This window comes from Montipora foliosa, chromosome 1 (genome assembly GCF_036669935.1).
Source record: "Montipora foliosa isolate CH-2021 chromosome 1, ASM3666993v2, whole genome shotgun sequence".
NCBI classification, from domain to species: domain Eukaryota; kingdom Metazoa; phylum Cnidaria; class Anthozoa; order Scleractinia; family Acroporidae; genus Montipora; species Montipora foliosa.
Window position 1 is genome coordinate 30,492,578 of NC_090869.1, and position 18,509 is coordinate 30,511,086.

Below are 18,509 nucleotides of genomic sequence, written 5' to 3' on the forward strand. Positions count from 1 at the left end.
CATACTGAATTCGTCTTAAAATAGTTAGAAAAAGCACGAATAACAGCCTAAGCACAACAGCTGACGTTCGAATCGCCGCTCGCCGGCAACCTAGTTTTGGTGCCAAAGTTTGTTGACAAAAAAGTTGCCACAAAACATTTTAAATGGTTTTCTGGCCCGTTAATTGCGAACAATTGATTTGGCGTCGGATAGCACAATTTTTTTCCGCTGGCTGAATTCTGATTGGTCAGTTAAATAACGCATCCGTAAAAATAACAAACGGTTTAGTGCCCAAGGAAAGAATTTGTGTGCTAAGTATGAGCTATTACTTGTATTCTGTTTTGTCGTTGTCGTTCTCTTTCGCTCAGTCCTTTCGTTTCTGTTCTAGACATAGGTCCTCCAGGCATCGTGTAACCTTATCAGAGCTTCTAAAGATAAGCCAAAAAATTTAATACGGAGAAAACAGCGGCTCTAAGCAAATTAAAAATAAACACTCAGCTTTAAAGGGGCTAGGTCACGCTATTTTAAGTAATTTTGTTTAATTTTGTTAATTATGAGCCCTAAACGTCAAATTGGCAGAGCAAGAGTGTTTCATTTGCAAAATCACGGCCACATAACAACTGAGAATGATTTTCCAGTTTTGTAAATGACATTTTGATATAGACTGATATAAATTTGAAAAAAGGTGGGCCGACGTTTTTCAATTTATCCAAATTCAATCCATTTCAATCCTCTCCAGTTTTGTCCATCCATGTCCCTTCTTGGCTTCCCTGTGTTTTGTCAGAGTTCTTCTATAGTTTATGAACAGTTATTTTGATATTTTAGTTAATTCTATGACCATTCGATCAGTGCTGAAATTGCCTAAAATTGCGTGACCCAGCCCCTTTAAGTTTACATCCCGCCGATGCTTGACTTGAATAACCTCGCTATGTTCAGGTGAGTTCACCTAGGTTGAGCCTGCAATCCCATCGAAAACAAGTACCTGGTCAGCCGTCAACTTAAAAAAAAACAGCTGACCTCGATGAACTTGAGCTTGAGTCCGCGATATGGTCATGTGACACTGGTCAGCGGATACCTTGTTCTGACAGGTGTCAACTAATCAAAAGATGGATGTCCAATATCAAAGATGTATGCTGTAAACTAGCATGATACTGGTCACATTGGCATACATGAAGGGGTGGACGTACGTACGTATGTACGGACGGTCGATGACGTCATGGCTATAAAACCAAATCTTTCTCGCATCGATGGGCAGCCTGCGTCGCAGACGAAAATAAACCTGGGTACGTAACGTCTGCGAAGCAGCGCAGAGACATTGTTCTGGACCCCCCGCCGCGTACCCAGATTTGAGTACGCGCCACGATTGGCCAGTTGGAAAAGCCTTTGTTTTCTTTGTCTGTGAGCACCTCCGATTGGCTGAAAGAATTTCCTTTGGAGTGTGCACCGGAAGCGAAGCCGAGTTGCTCGAAGCATGGTTAGCGCTAACCATTCGTTGATCTGTATTAAAACCTTTCGGTTTTCATGGTATTTAACGTGGGTGCTTCGAGCAACTTGGGAGAGAATTGCCGCGGTAAGCGAAGAGAAGTGGAAAGAAGCCTTTGAGGCAGTCAAAGCGCACTTTGCATTGACCGATCTGCTTCCAGAACAGCAAGAAGCTATCAAAGCCTTTTTTAAGGGGAAAAATGTGTTTGCAAATTTACCCACGGGCTTTGGAAAGTCGCTTATTTTCCAAAGTTTGCCCATTGTCGTGGATGTTTGTGGTAAGCCGCGCGGCTCAAGTGTTATTGTGGTGATTTTACCTGTGCGGTCGTTGATGGATCAAGTGCAATACTTGAACAGCATTTGTATTCCGGCTATTGCCATCACCGATGTAGAGGATCCAGAAATTATTCAGCAAGTTTTAAACGGGGATTTTCTCGTAGTATTCGATTCGCCCGAGTGTTTCTCTTTCTAACGCAGAAGAACGAGAATAAATCTAGGACCGTGTCCCTGAATTTCTCACACCTTGTATCTCCTTGGAGGTGCTCTTGCCTGCGTCACAGACGTAAACAAACCCGGTTTGTTTACGTCTGCGACGCAGACTAGAGTTGCTCGTACTATGAAGTATTTGAGCTTAAGCTTACACGTAAGTCTTACGTGTAGCCTGCTTCCACGAAGCTCAAGCTTATTTAACTGTTAGATTAATACGTCAGCGAAAATATAAACCGCGCTTGCACTCTGTCCGCACATTTGACGAAGTCTGCAATGGTTTAATAAAACACAATGGAGGTGACAAAATTCTGCAGCTTTTTTTTCAACATCATGACTTGTAAGTCGGTCCCAATGAGACTTAAATGCAAATTTCTGACTTGTGATTGTTATTTATTTTACTTAACCGAGATGCGTGAGTTGCGTGTTTTAAATGAGAACTTATGTTAAATAATGTTGATTCGTTGAGTCCGTTGGGGGTCCAGAACAAGGATCTCTGCGGTGCTTCGCAGACAGCACTAACCGATCGCGAGGTTTGTTTACGTCTGTGACGCAGGCTAATCGATGGGTAATACAACAGTTCACTGTAGTTGTTCACTGTAGTTGCCAACTGTCTGGAGAGGTTAGTATCTGGATGGGTGACCTAAAAAATATACCCCTTCGTAAAACAGAGGCATTGGACCGAAAATTCTATTTTAATGCTAACAAATGCGAACTGAGCAAAGAACAGATTTTGTTACCTTGCTTTATGCAAAACAAATATTGATGTAAAAGTAAATAAATATTGATACACAGTTTTTAGGAAGAGCAAAATGAAGTTTCCAGGACGGTAGATCGAGAATAAAATATTTTGCCATCAGCAATAAAATTTACGACATGAAAACAACATTAATTTTGAACCGCGAATGTAAAAAGCGACAAACATTTTGGGAGAGTTTTGCTACGTTCAATTTTGTTATTTTTCTTTTGGCTGCACAAATAAATCGCAAAATCGAAAGTGACATCGAATTCAGCGGGCGCCGTGATGAAGTTTACTCGCGAAACAGTGAAACATCTGTGTCAAATGATGGCAAGATACCGGGTTTTTGTTTTTGTTAGTTTTCTTTTTCTTCAAGTGTTAAAAAGTTTGACAATAAATGTGCGAATTAAACACAAAGATCACAATCGCCCAACTCTTGATGTTGACCATTGTTTCTGCAAAGTCAAAAAATTACTCTCCAAGACGAGGTTATTTATCACCAGGTAATTCCATCGTTTTGGGAATAGCAGCTACTCTATTTATTATTCATCAGCGTCACATACACGCTTCCAACAGACCTGTTTATTTTCGTGACTTATGCGCTGCTTACAGTGCATTACAACAAAAATCCTCCGTTATCATATTTCAACCCACGTATGCAAATTTGTTAAGCTCGAAAATTAGACAACATGACAAATTTCACAAAACATGGATTTCTCACAAAAATCTTTTCCAGCGAAAAATTTATTGAAACAAACAACATATTTGCTATTAGAGGCAAAACCCTTTCTATTTTAATTGCGTGCGTTCAACACAATCGGTGTCACAGAGCATATGCAATTAAATAAATTTCTGACAGTTCACATCAAACCCTTTTCGAAGGAACGTTGACCGTAAATAATAAAGCTCAAAACAGACAAAAAGCTTTCATTCAAATAATTTTTCACTGTCACATTTCCAATTTTTTTTTTACCCTTGCAGAGTTGAGTACAAAATAAATGTTACTTGTCAGACAACTTAGATGCGACTTCAGTAAACACTGTGAGACCATAGTTAGTAGAGGAGACTAACTATGGTGAGACAGACAACAGAGATCACAGGTCCACTTAAGGTGTTCGATTCCTTCTGTCTTTGTTGAACCCATAAGTTACCAGAGAAACGTCACCTTGGCGAAATATTAGAAGTAGAGTTCACTTTGATTTCGGCTCGACGGGCCAAAGATTGCTGTCGAAGTCCATTACTCGTCGCTTTTAAGATTCCAGATCTTTATGTTTCACCACCTGTCTTGACGCTTCCTTTCTTGAGCTCCATATGGGTACATTTTGTTTAAAGATGTACTAAAACGCCATCCGCGTTACAATGACTTTCGAGCCATTGCAGGTTAATTTAAAAATGTCCTCCTTCTACCCATTACCCCAGCCCCCTCAAACCTAACAAAATACGCATAGAACACTCTATGCACAAAGACACCACTTAGCAGGGGAGTGACAGGCAAGACTTTTATCGACACGGAAAAAAATTACAAAACGACGAAATGCAACGCAGATTCCTACTGGGTTTGCCATACTGGCAACCCAGAAACCAGCGATAAGCTCTCGTGAATGGGTTCTCCCCGAGTTTCTGTTCGGTTGTGACTAGAATGAATACTCCAAAAGAAGGTGAGACACTTTGTGACACATATACAGGTGTAACTTTTGGTGACGTTACGTGACAATACCTGACAACCTCAATGTTCACCCTCTTTGGCAGATAAACAACACTGTTTAGGCAGAAAATAACTGCATTTCTAGTGATTAGGTCTAAGGTTTCACAAAAAACAACAACTCTAAGCTTTCAAAATTGTTCTGGTGACACTACATTTAAACCTTCCTATAGGAAGATCATTTGGTATATTATGTACAGAAACCGAAGTGTCTCACCTTATTTTGCAGTATCCATTCTAGTCACAATCCAAATAAATAGGCCATTTCCGATTTCATGTCTGCCTCCTCCTCAAAGCGAGTCTAAGTTTTTGTGATCGTAATTAGTTCTACTTTACATATGAATGAAAACTAATTATTACTGATAAGAAAAACTTCGCACTTAAACTTGCTTTGAAGACCAGGGAATCTTTTTTTTTTTTCAGTTTGAAACTCAAAAGCTCGTCTCGCATCTCAGTTTCCAATTTTTTCAGGGAAATGACAGTCCATATCAGGCAAATGAGACTCGCTCAAACTCTTTCCTGCCATTACCATAATTTGGCACTAATGACATTGCAATCGATTTCCCCTTCCTCTCCTATTTTAAGGCAAACACCATGCATTAAAGTTGACTACGAAAACGTTTATTTTTTTGTCCAGGATCCTTGTTACAATAAAATTGAGGACACTACAGTATGAGTTCCAGAGACTATCGTTGATTACCCTAAACCTAACCCTAACCCTTAACCTTGCGGCCTATCGACGACGGTTAGCGAAGAAAGAACGGAACAGCCTAATGACTCGACACCCAAAACTTGTCGAAAGGAATCTTTCATGCCACCGCAGGTGAAAAACGTTTTCATCCTTTGAAGGTTGAGCGCCCGTGATCAGGGGCTGAATTAGCCAATATCAAAAATACCATAATACTCTTTATTTGTCCTTCCAAAATTTTGCATACGCATTGTTTTTATTTTCTCTTGGGACTTACAATGGTCCCAAGAGAAACTGGAAACAATGCTTATGCAAAATTTTGTAGGGGTAAACAAAGAGTATTATGGTATTTTTGATACTGGCTAATTGTAGACTGCGAGCACTCCCCTGTACAATCGAGCAGTGCGCTTTGCTTTTGTTGTGTTCTCTCGATTTCGTGACATACCATTATCAATGGGCGAAAAACAAGAAAGGCTGAAAGAAAATTTAAATAGGATTAGATAGTATCTTGAAAATTCTTTCCATCCCCTCGGGTATCTCATTGGTTGGTTTGTCTAGGAGTTTAGACCGCAGCCAGAAAATTTGAATGTATAGAAATCGCAATATCCTTTATTTAAACGGCCAAGTTGGACTCAAATCAATGTAGACTGTACACTTTTCTCTGTTGCAATTCCTGTCTGTAATTGTTCAACCTCTGATTGTCTTATTTGGGTGTTTAAGCTGAGCCCATTCTAATTAATCTTATCTGTCAAATCCTTTTCATGTCCAGTACATTAGCAAGTCAGCCGTAGACGTAAAACCAATCAGCCTCTTTGTTTTGCGTAAATTCTGTCATCACATTGTGCGAGATTAGTTGGCAAGCACGGACCAGCGCGCTTGTTTTAATTCTGGTCATATGAACACTGTTTTCCAATATTTTGGTATGGCTATCTTGGGAAAGAAACATTTTCTTTAGTTCTTTAGGAATGTTGTCGCCATTCTGGATACTATCATTTGCTTTTCTCAGAGTTTGATATCACCTCGACAAGACAGCTTTGTTTTAATATAATATTATCACAGCGAGAAGGGATACTTCCTAAACATTGTAATACGAAAGAGTCAACTGCTTCTTGCACCTTTCCTGAGTGTTAGACCGTCTGGAGTTGATTGATTTCGCACAATAAGGGCTTCTACGATTCCAAAAGGTATGACAATATGCATAATATCAATGTATGTCGACAGGGATGAAATGTTTAACCTTGTAGATAATATCTGTATTTTTTGTCTGGTGACCTTTCAAACTTAAAAAATGTCTTTGATGCCCAGGCTAATCAAACAGACTAGACTATGATCTTTCGTGGTCTTTTTGTTTTGAAAAAGCGATAATGCAAGAGGGCTTATCTCGCACCATTGCCTTTTGTAATCGCCCCATTGAAAACACGGTAGATAACTTTCAATAGAGCATGAAGCTTAATGGCTTCAAGCGTTCATTCTTCCGTCCGCTGCAAAGCCGTGTCGAAAGTGAACTGCAAGCCAGTGGCATTTTCCTTGCGCATTATCTTTAACATCAGGTTTGGCTTAACGATCTTAATCATATATATGCAGAGCTTACAGATTAGTGACAGTTAAAACCCAGAGTTAGCTCTTGTAGACGACGCTAAAGACCCAAACACTCATTTTTGCGAAAACAATTCACCTCTGTTGCCTTAACCACGATGTCTTTGTCTCGGAAATCATTTATTCAGAATATAACATTGCAAAACATTTTCATATACGGTCGGGTGGTCGGTCCATGGGGCTGCCGTTGGCCTTGAAACTTTAATGTTATCGAATGAAGTCTACAGAAACTTAAAAGTATAATTAGGTTGGACCAATTATTTGAAGATGACACGTGTAGACAATTAGAATAGGTGTTTGAGGACAACAGTGGGGGTTTCTGATTGGCTCCGGACTACAGCAGAAGTTGTATTTAAAACGACTTTGAAGAGGACTGAGACAGGTACAAATTAGTCGAAACACATTGACAAAGCGGTCGTGTAAACTTGCCTTTTACACGAAAATTTGCCAAATTTGTTGTAAGTTATGTTTCCAGTGTCGTCTTTCCGCGTTTATATACAGCATAAGAGAAAGCGGTTTTGCATTTTTAATAACGGGTGTTCTAATTTTGTAACAGTACTCTCGTTCGTAAAAAACATTAATACAGCTTTTGAAAGGATATCCCGTCAAAAAATGTCAGAAATGTTTTCAGAACTTGATGTTCTCAACATATCTAAAAAAAAACATATGTTTTGAATAGCAATCATTCTTGGCCGCCAAAACGAAGAAAACATGTGCATACAATTTCAAAAAAATCTTATATCTTTATCTTATGCCCGCAGCAGGGTTTTAATTTTCATTTCCGGTTTGGAGAATCAGTTGGAAAGACTCGCTCACGAGACATTCATATATTTAAAATAACTCAGTTGAAGGTAGTTTTCACTGCTCTTGTTGAATTGTCGTTGGAATGATCTGACAATTCCAAACGTTGTCTTTTGGGTAGAATTAAAGGAAGAACGGTGGACAGCAGGGAGAAGGGCAGGTGAATACATTTAGCACGTGATATAGCAAGGTGGTTAAGGATTTTTTTCAGGCCACGGGACATGACAGGCTTGATTTTAGGATTCTAGGATGTCAATCCCCACTTTCTAAAGCGTTATGTCAGGGGCACCATACCGAGAATATAGTTCAAAACCACTTAAACATAGCATTTTTAAACGTATTTTAGTATTTAAACGGTAGATATAGGCAAATTTTTATCCCCTAAACATTTTTTATTCGTTTCGGATTTCCTAGCTGAAATTCTAGTGACCCTAAAATTATAGGGATCAAAACTTACCTTTTCGAAAATTTTAGCCAGAAAAAAGGCTCCCGAAAATTCTAGGTTACCTTTTTAGGGTAAAAATCCGTTTAAAATGGGCAATTATACCATTTTTCAGATGTTCGAAAATCCTAGGAGAGGCAGGCAAGCAAGAAATTTTACAACAAATGTTCCGAAAATTCTAGATCTCCCATCGTCTTCCGAACAGGTATTTTCCGAAAATTGACGTTGGGTGCCCCTGTTATGTCTTCGCGGCACGGTTAAATTGCTGAGAGGGAGAGGGTTGGACAAGGTTTCAGCCGAACTGCTTTACCGGTCATTTTCAATTTTGCAATCCTCGTATATAAAGGCTCTTCATTGCTCTTACCTCCAAGGTGCTATTTTCGACAAAGAAGAAAAGCTCCTGACTTGAGGCAGCTCACTCCGGGAAAAATCTAGGGGTAAAAAGATTGTTGAAAACCGTGGTGCAAGACTTAGCTAAAATACACGGGCCCTGGTGCCTCTGACAACAATTGTCTTCTCTTCAGATATATTTGTTCGGTTAAACATTCATTTTTACTTTAATTGTGAAAGCAGGTTGAGTGCCTTCTAATTTTAACGTCTCGTACTGGGTGGATCACGTGAGAAATGTCTGACTCGTGACACAATTATAGATGCCCAATTTTTAAAAACGTATATACTCATGCACTGAAATAATTGTAGAGATCACGCGAGGTTCATCATCCGGTGTTTTTAGTTTGGCTGGAGCTCACACAGGCTCGTGACTCGGAGGTAGGCAAATAAAAATATTGACTAATGTCCTCTTTGGGTAACATTTATCTCTGAAGAACAGATGTAAAGGTATTGTTTTTTACTTCCATGACAAAAACATTGCGAAGACATGCGCAAACAGTCTAAAATTCCCTCACCTGGTCTAGAACTGATATATGGCAAAAACTACTTTAATAATGAAAAGTAACAACACTCGTGTCAAGTCAAGATATTTGAATTTAATTTATAAGTGTTGCTTCTGTTCCAGGTGACAAATTATCATGGTATGATCAACACAAAACGTGATCAATTAAAAGACTAATATCAAATAACGTCAGTGAACAGTTTGACAGCTCTCTTGACAGGTTTTTTTTCTTTCCTGAATTTTAGACAATTTCGAAAAGAAAAGATACGTCTGACGAAAGACCGAAAAGCAGCTCTGAGCAAAGTTGATCTGAATATCTCAATTTCTGGTTTCGTTCTGTTTTCCTTTTTTCTCCCAGAAGATATGTCTTTTAAGTTTAACAAGAAAGCTGTAGTAACGGGGCTGAGTTCCACAGAGGCTGACAAAATCCTGGTTTACGCTCAAACGATCAAACGAATTTCATCGCAGAATAGCTTCTCCGTGGATAGAAATATTTTCTGTGTGGATGTCGGTGCAGCGGCTTTAAAGAAACAATCGAAAACAGAATGCAAATGGCTGCCAGAAGAAGTGGAAAAAGCTCGAATAATTCCAGGAACAATTATCACGGTGAATGGCAAAGAACGATACGTAAAAACAGAGGTAAGAGTATGAAAATAATTTTTCAATCCAAGGTCACTTTAATGTCATTTTCAAAGCGGGTCCATGAGCGTTGTTAAAACTCTTAGACTAACACTTTATATTTGCAAGCCACTGAATAAGAATAATATTTGTTGTGGACCCTACTCGTTCTTCAAAGAACGCCGCAAGATCACACACAACGGACGGTAACCGGAAGAGTAAATTTCGCGTGCCAGGACAGTGGTGTATCCCAAATTTTTGTATTAATCATCTCTAATGGAGAAAAGATACATAGCAATGTAAATATGGTTGTGTGAAAACAAGTTAAAAGTGAAAATAACTCACTTCCGGTTGCCGTCCGCGTCTCAAAAACACGCGTGCTTAAGCTCCTTAATTAATATTGATGGTTTCCATCTGACGTCACGGCGGCCATGTTTCTCAACAGAACAATGCAGTAAAAATATCTTTTGGGCGTTTGACTCTATTACCATACAAAACTTGCGGGGCCATTTTCTAATGTTTTGTACACCAACATGGCCGTCTCATCACGTGGATGCAAACCCGTTCATAGGCCATTTCCGAGTTCATGTCTGCCTCCTCCTCAAAGCGAGCCTAAAGGCGAAGTTTTTTTTGTGATGGTAATTAGTTCTACTTTACATATGAATGAAAACTAATTATCCTAAGAAATACTTCGCACTTAGACTCGCTTTAAAGACGAGGTAGACACGAACTCGGAAATAGCCTATTGAATGAGTTGAAAGTTATGGCTGGACTAATTACCAGGGCCCGGTTGTTCAAAAGCCGATTAACGCTAATCCCAGGTTAAAAATTAACCAAGGAGTTTATTTCTCTACTCCGAAATGCTTTTCAACCCTGATAGTCGGCAAAACTTTACATTAGAATAAGTTAATCTTGAAAAACAGAAATAAGGAAAAGAAACTCTCATCAAAAAGTTGAAAACATAAAACAAAAGTTTACGCTAATCCTGGATTAAGTTAATCGTCTTTCGAACAACCGGGCCCAGGTCTTCTCAAACTCATTAATAATTCATAACCCCAAAACAAAAGAAATTACTATCGTGAAGGAAGTTTGGATATGTGGTCTTAGTAGCACAACATGTCGCCAACTTTTATCCCAAATATCTCTTAAAATACTGATTCATTTGAGAAGCAAAGGAATCAGGTGTTTGGATATCCGATGAAACACTCCTTCTCGTGTTTGATATATTACTTAAAATATCTGAAGATGGTCGAAGATGCTTCTTTTTTTCAACGTGTCATCTTGGTATATTTTACTACGAGCTGCAGTGATTAACTTGAATGACGAGTAAGAGCGTAAAGTCATATGGATGTAGATAACTACGTAACTTGAATGAAATAGCCGATTTCGATATATTAAAATTCAGTCCAAAACAAAAGGCATCATCTCGAGGCTCTGGGGAATAAACTTATACAAATCCTTACATTTATTCCTTAGAGCCTCGGGACGATGCCTTTTGTTTAAGACTGAATTTGAATATATCGAAATTGGTCGACATGCGTTTTTACTTTGGGATTCGAAACCACTTCATGTCATAGCAAAAATCGTGGTTGTGACCGGATCGTACCCACTATGTTTCTTTCTTTGTTTTTTTTTTCTCCATTGGCTTTGCGGTATTTTCTTTTCTTTTCGCGCAAACTTCATTTTTGTTATTGTTCGCAATACCGTTCTCTAAGCCCATCGCGACGCTCGTTCATCGAGGTAGGCCTCTACCCCCCTCAGATTTTCTTTGGTTGAAGGGACTCCTCCCGTTGAATATCTAGAAATAGGATTCCTTCATCAGGAGCGTAAAACTTCTTCATATTTTTCAAACGGTCTTTTTTGTAGACCAAGTTATTTTTAGGTTGATTTTCGCACAAAAGCAGGCTTTACGACCGCTCAAAAGCCTTAGCCTCGATAACAATTACTCAGTTGTTTAAAGCCCGATTTACCTATTCCTGGATTACTGAGTGGAAACTTCGATTTCAGTTTATTTACCGATCAAATGTGTTACCACAAGATTCTTAGCCTTCAATTTTGTTCGGGGTCGGGGTCGGGGTCGGGGTCGGGGTGTCCTTTTTTTTTTAAATGTCGTTTCAATTTTTGTAGTTATTCTCCCGTACTGTTATTTTCTATTTTATTTACCACAGCAAGTTTGCATGAGTTGAAAGGTGACTTTTTATTAGAAATTCAGAAATATATAAATCGAAACTGCAAACGCGCAAATTACTTTTTTCACTTTCCTCCGATCAAGAACGTTATAATTAAAGACAATCAATAGAAGAAATCAAACCATAAGATCGTGTAGATTAGAAAACACAAATTGTACTATATTCAAGAAATCAGTTGCATTCTTCTTTTAGCCTATGGCCGGCATTCCAAAACATTAATCTATTTCTGTAATATTTTCCTTTCAGTCGACTAGTTCAACGACATATCGATCGAGCAACTAGTACGAATAAAAATCTGAAAATCTACAGGATAATCAGTGGCGTGATCTTGCCTTAAAGTAGTGCCTCGTACGTAGGTGCGAATCACCTAGAGACACTGAAGACTCGCTGAGCTCCACATTTTAAAACCACATTTTAATGTTTACTTCGTAAGAAACTTCTCCGCAATACAATTAAAACGAAACAGAACATAGCCATAATTCCACCATGGTCGTCACGCAAACGTTCTCAGTTACTTGTTTTCGCAAAATTGTTCTAAGTGTGGTTGTGCTTTTTCTCGTAAAATTGGATTCGATCCCTTGAAGTCCGAATAGAATTGGCTAGCAAGTTCCTGTGCGACTGACTTTACTACAAACCGTTTGTGGTAAATCAGACAACAACATTGACAACAACACGAACAAACAAGCAAAAAGAACGTTGCATGACTGCGTGACGATCATCGTGGAACTGTGATTCTGTTGTTTTTTTTTTTTAACGAAGTGAAGATTACGATGGGACTCTGTCTGGCAGTTAGCGTGAATTCCATAAACTCCAATTTTAGCAATTTCGGAAATTCTCTTAATTTCGAACAACAAACTTCGATTTTCGGAAAGACGAAAAAACAAAGTACGATTTTAAGAAAAACTAAAATGCCCCTTAAGAGCTTTCATAGCTTCTGTAGGTTCCTCAGTTGCCACCATAACTGACAGTCATTCGAGAATAACGACAAAATGAAACAAAATTTTGGAAAAAGACACCCCGGCCCCGGCCCCGGGCCTGCGTTTTGGCTACTACCGTGCCAAACAGCATGATGACAAAAGAGAGGTTGACAGAATTAAGTTCAGCTCATCGCCACTCATCGCCGTTTGCAAGCAAAATGTCAGTTAGTACAAACCAGTTACATTAAACGAATTAAATTGTTCTTGTTTGGCCATATAATAAACATCTTATTAACCGAGCTAGATCGGTCTGTATGGGAGAATCTTGACCTCGGTCGCTGGTACAGACCTCACTGCGTTCGGTCTGTACTGGCGACCTCGATCAAGATTCTCCCATGCAGACCTCCCGCTCGGTTAATAAGAACTAAATAATAATCACTCGTGTGACCGGAATCGTCTAAAAATAGCCTGATCTGCGAAAATGTAGTATGAGAGTTCTGCTCTCCTGATTACAAGCTCCTCCTAGAATCTCAACGCCAGATAACTCAAGAAAGGGAATTTCAGAAGAAAAATAGGTATCTTAATCTCTATGTCGGCCTTAAAAGCTTCTTTCTTTGTAGGCCTCGGAAGAGTTGTTTCCGACCCACACGAGGCTATCGTCATCTCTTTTTTGTGATTTTGCTTCCTCGCCAGGAAGAAGTCATCGACCACTTTAAGCTACTTTCACCACAAGCATACCAGCTGTTTTGTCCAGCTTTTGGATCGTCTTCAGATGAAAACCTTTCTGCTTCAGCTTATCCATCAGCTAAAATCGATCAAGCTCGGCGACTGTGCTGCGCGGAACGACCAAACCCCAGCTTGCGATGGGTGATGTGTAAAAATGTTTCACTATTTTATAATAAATCCTCGGGGCGCGTTGAGACAACTGTGACAGCCATGGACGTTGTCCACATGCAACAGTGCGGGAGGCTGGTGACTACCTCCGTTCAACAAAGTGTGACGGCACAGCTCAATTGCAAAATGTGCCTGCCCAAAGTAAATGCACAAAATCCAGGCCCCGTTATCTTTAGTCAAGGTCTCGCCCTGGTAAAAATGGTGGAAAACGATGTGCCTTCGCCACGGCCTTCATTATCGTGGGGAGAAATTGAGACTTTAATACTATGTTGATGACACAAGAGATGGTGTAACAGTGACTTAAAGAGAAGAATTTTCAAGTGTGATTCTTTCGATTTAACTCAGTAATTGTTCGTGTTTAGATCATGGTTGCACCAGTGTATGATACAATTTCGTTCACTAATTAATTTAATACATTGCGTTTTCCATTTCCTTTCTAATAAAGTAAATTAATCAGTCGATCGACCGATCAATCAATCAATCAGTTAGTCCGGTCTGCCAATCCAGCCTTGACATAGCAGGTCATTCTAGTAAAACCATATTTTAGTTCACTAATTAATTACATTGCGTTGTTCATTTTCTTTTTAATAAAGTAAATTAATCAGCTGATCGAGCGTTCAATCATTCAGTTAGTCTGGTTTGACATAGCAGGTCATTCTAGAAAAAAATTCTATCATTTTCGCTCTCCACACACAACTCTCCTGAAGAAAAATAACTATGCCTCAGTGACATGCATACATGAACAAAGCTCACGTTCTGGAAAAAAGGCAGCACTGAGAAAAGATTCACTTTGCACTAATGATATCATGCCAAACCTCTTATTCAATGGCGGTTGAGAGGAATGATTCTTACTTAGGAAACGAGAATAGAGCTCAAATACTATACCAAACTTACCTGTTAGTGAACTCTAGAATTTACTTCAATAAAGAATTGCTGGAGACTTGAGCCCGGTTTACATTACAGAAAATTCTCGGCACGGCTCGGGTGAAATTGGCACGAGTGCCAAAAAAAGGTTCGGCTCGGAAAAAAGTGTAAACAACCCGTCCACGCCAGATTTCATCCGTGTCGAGCTAAATTTTTACCCTTGTTGGGACATTCGGCCAGGTAGTCCGAGCAAGGGCCGTAAAAATGGTACGAGTGCTGAAAAATTGGGCACGGCTCGGATAAAAAGGGCAGTGTAAACACTTTGACGGGCCAAATGTGAGCCTTCATTTGTAAAGGCTAGCGGCTTTCTACCCAGAAATTTCAACATGGCGGCTCGTTGTCAAGAAAAATCACGCGGTCATTCTTGGAAAGAATAATAGGCTTTATTATATTTTCAACCTCGGTTAATACATTTCTCGTGCTCTGATTGGTTCACTCAATCTCGGTTATCAGCTCATATACCTTAGTTTGAGCTTATATGGTAAATGCTTGCGCTAAGCGTTGCTAAACTAAAACTATTTTGGCCGGAAAGCGAAAAAAAAAGTTTTTGTGAAAGGTTTGGATGAATTCCGACGCTTAGAAGTACGCGAAAAAGTAAGAAATGTTTTTGTGATGAGCTTGCGTCTGTCCAGTGTCTGACCACAAGGTATTACACAACATCCCATCTTCATCACGTTTTTTCGATTTCGCTAGGATTTTCTCCCTTTTTCGGCTCGTATTTCGTACTTCCAAACTTTTGGAGTTTAAGGAATTTAATAAAACAGTATTCCATTCGCGCTTGTTGGATTTGAGACTGGTTATAGCCAACTCGGCTATTTACCATCTCATATTCAACAAGCGCGAATGGAATAATTGTTAATTATTTCACGACCAAGTAGAGTTACTTTGACAGTGTCGTCAAATAGTAACCCTTGCTGCCCACGAAAATAAAGGTCTGCGTTTGACAGAACACGTGCGTCATGGACACTCCCAGGCCATCCCACTACACGGTTAACATAATCGGTGGGATTCTCCGAAGGTGCTAGGATGAGCACGTGGGTTCCGTCTATTGCTCCTGCACATGCAGGAAAACACCACTTTTCCCTGTAAATGGTCATTATGTCTTTTAGATCTTCCCCTTCTGGCACAAAGAGGAAAAATGCCTTCAGTTTTCTCACAATAGCTCTCAAAAGACTAAGAGACGCCAAATAAGGTTGCAATAATTGTCCTGTACTCAGCAGTGGATCCTAAATAGTAGAGAAGAATATTGCTACTTTGGTGCTCGGACAAACAGCCTTTCGAAATCTCGTATCTTAACGAAGTATTTCTGAAACGATGTACAGAAAAGTTTCTCTCTCTCTGCCTGTCTGTGAAAGTTGTCTCGGCCATTCGAAGCAAGTCACTCCTCAAAATCAAAACCAAAATATTCGATCGATTGTTGGGTTTATGATACATGAAAATTCTCATCTTCTCTTTCGTTTGCTAAGGAATAGGAGTCTTGCCGGCACATTTTTGCGAATTTCAGTGTCAACAGTTTAGAATTGACCTGTGTGTGACTTCTTTCTGGTGAGATGGAGCATCATTGCATTTTCCTCATCCACCGTTGCCTTTTCGTATGCCTCGAAGGCATCACCCAGATCAAAATTTGTACTACATATTTTCGTACGGCAAGATTGGAGAAGCGTAAACATCATTTGGTGAGCTCCTTTTTGGCATTCGTGCCAATTTCACCCGAGCCGTGCCGAAAATTTTCTGTAGTGAACACCGAGCTTCGGTCAGTCTCTACAAAGATGTTGCTCTCTGAGAACAAACCGTTTTTTGATAATAGAACCCATATTTATCGATATAATTTTTCCAGCCACTTTCTTCAGAATAAATTCCTTCAGAGATTAACAAAAAAAATTACTAATCCTCTACGGTATGCATTGCATCCACAGTCTTTTCGTGTTGTACGTCCACTAAAGGATGAAAAAATTGTCATGGGCAAAAATCTCGCGACTTCCTTTTCGTGAAACAAGAGGAAGTAATTCTCTTAACATTTTTATGATTACCCTCTACGTTAAAAGTACAATTTGGCTAACGCCCTTGTCTTTACACCCCCGATGAAATTTAATAGATCAATTCGGCTAACTCAATGTTGTACCCAATTCAGATCCTCTGGGAATAAAACGTTTTGTTCCAACTATTTCCATATGAATGCAACATTAACATGCAAATTTGAATTGGGTACAACATTGCATTAGCCAAATCGGTCTGTTGTGTTTGGATTCAAACTTTGCGACCTCATAGAATGCGAAATCCAAGACTAAACAAACTTGTCACTGCTGGTCACTCATTTCATTCCTTTCAAGAGTGAAACGTCCTGCATCATAACTACTTTATCAGTCTATTGGAACGGAAATATCTCTTGGAACAAAATGGAAATGTCTATTAAAACGCTTGCTTTTTAGAATACCAAAGTAACTCAGACTTTTGGTTGGTATATCTCGTGGTCAAAACTATACTTGGTTTAAATTTTATCTTCCCATTGTTCTTGGGAAATTAATTAATGAAATGAATTTAAACCAAGGGTATAATTGAACCACAACTTATAGATGAAGAGGTCTATTGAAAAAAACTGAACTAAAAAAATCCTCAGGTGGTAGTAGATTATTCAAACTGCAAACGTCTCAGTTCGGCGGGGTCGTAATTCCTCATGTTCGTGTGGTCTGACCAAGCTGGATGTAAAGCTCCATCCATCTCTGTTGCAACCTGCGAGGAAAAAACCCCATGAAGAACACCACATGTCTTTACTGTTAAACAGAGTATAAATGAATTAGGTTTTTATAAACTTAAGGCAGTGTTGACCATCAGCGTGACTTGTATCCATCGCGTTTATGGGAATCCACATAAGGTTTAGTGGGCTGTACTGCTGTCTACTGTAAGACATGCGGTGATCTGAATGCCATTTTGTTCACCCTTTAGTTTAGCACTTGACATAAATACCCGTTGGTACTCCTGCAGTTGCATTTTAAGGACCAAAAATCGTTTTAGCCTCAGGTCCAGATAATTCAAGTTTCGCACCTTCAAGTAGCTTTCATTTATTAATTGCTTTTGAAAGCTACTTGAAGGTGCGAAACTTGAATTATTCAAGTAGCTTTCATTTATTAATTGCTTTTGAAGCTGTCGATGTTCCAGTATAAGATTATCCACAATATCCTGTGTACTAAGAGTTTATTATTTAAAATGAAGAAAGAAGACTCCCCACGCTGCCCTTTTTGTCCAGCAGATCAAACCATCTTTCACCTTTTCACTGAGTTTGCGCAAGCCACTTTGTTTTGGAAGGAGTTTCTCGATTGGGCCTCGCACATGGTGAACTCAAAATTATCGCTTTCAATAAAAGAAATTATGTTTGGTATTATTAATAACGATTCTAAATTCTGTTTAGCCCTCAATCATTTAGTCATTATAGGAAAGTATTTTCTTTACGTAAAAGCTCTTAACAGTAAATTTTACATCTTTAATGAATTTGTTTCCCTAGGTCGTGATAAAATTAGGCTAGAAAAATATATTTCTTGTACGACTAGTTGCGAAAAAGAGTTCAGAACAAAATGGTCTGTTTTTTCGTCTCTTTTAAATACGGAATGAAACTCTGTTGATTGCTGATTGCGCTCTAAAGTTTTTATTGTATGAGGTTTCTTTTTTGTTAGTTTTAAGTTGTAGTGTTTGTTAGTGTTGCAGATTGTCTTTTGTGAATGTTAACTTCACGTGTGTATGTTCAATAAAGTTGGAATTATTCTATGAAAAATAAAATAAAATAAAATAAAAAAAAAACAGGTACGGCACTGTATCTTTTTTGGAATAAGTTTAACCATCCCTGGCTTCTGAGATACGGATAGCTAACCTGTTTGATAAGCATAATTAATTGAACCAAGAAGAAATTCGGCACTATCCTTCCATAAAACAATTGTAAAATTCAGCAGGTAACCCATCTGAGCCTGGTGTATTATTGGAATCCATTTCTTTAAGTACCTTAAACTCTTACACAGGAGGCTAGCCACTAATAGCTTCTTAAAAGAAGGTAAATTTAAACGAGAACAATCTTTGCAATTTCTGCCAAGGTGAAGAGGAAACTCTTATCCACCTTTTCTGGAACTTTACGGTAACTTCTCGCCTCTGGCATAATTTTAAGGAATGGCTGC

At 39.0% G+C, this 18,509-nt stretch overlaps 2 protein-coding genes across 6 annotated transcripts in view; one reads left to right on the top strand and one right to left on the bottom strand.

Annotated features, from left to right (window-relative positions):
* The first annotated feature begins 5,845 nt into the window (after positions 1-5,845).
* LOC137996438 (uncharacterized) lies at positions 5,846-14,034 on the top strand. 5 transcript variants are annotated; one of them, XM_068841851.1, is made up of 4 exons: positions 5,846-5,996; positions 6,083-6,260; positions 9,166-9,446; positions 13,225-14,034. In XM_068841851.1, exons 3-4 carry the CDS (start codon positions 9,171-9,173, stop codon positions 13,696-13,698), a joined length of 750 nt encoding a protein of 249 aa, XP_068697952.1. In that variant the 5' UTR covers positions 5,846-5,996; positions 6,083-6,260; positions 9,166-9,170; the 3' UTR covers positions 13,699-14,034. The 5 variants fall into 5 exon arrangements, with proteins under 5 accessions (XP_068697952.1, XP_068697930.1, XP_068697940.1 ...); XM_068841829.1 differs by having other exon boundaries at positions 5,860-6,260; XM_068841839.1 differs by having other exon boundaries at positions 5,873-6,260; positions 9,169-9,446.
* A 134-nt stretch (positions 14,035-14,168) lies between these two features.
* LOC137996427 (NFX1-type zinc finger-containing protein 1-like) overlaps positions 14,169-18,509 on the bottom strand; it is a 17,765-nt gene continuing 13,424 nt past the window's right edge. Inside the window, exon 5 of the mRNA XM_068841817.1 lies at positions 14,169-17,079. Coding sequence (XP_068697918.1) covers positions 16,978-17,079 — 102 coding nt within the window. The 3' untranslated portion in view covers positions 14,169-16,977. The remainder of the gene's footprint in view (positions 17,080-18,509) is intronic.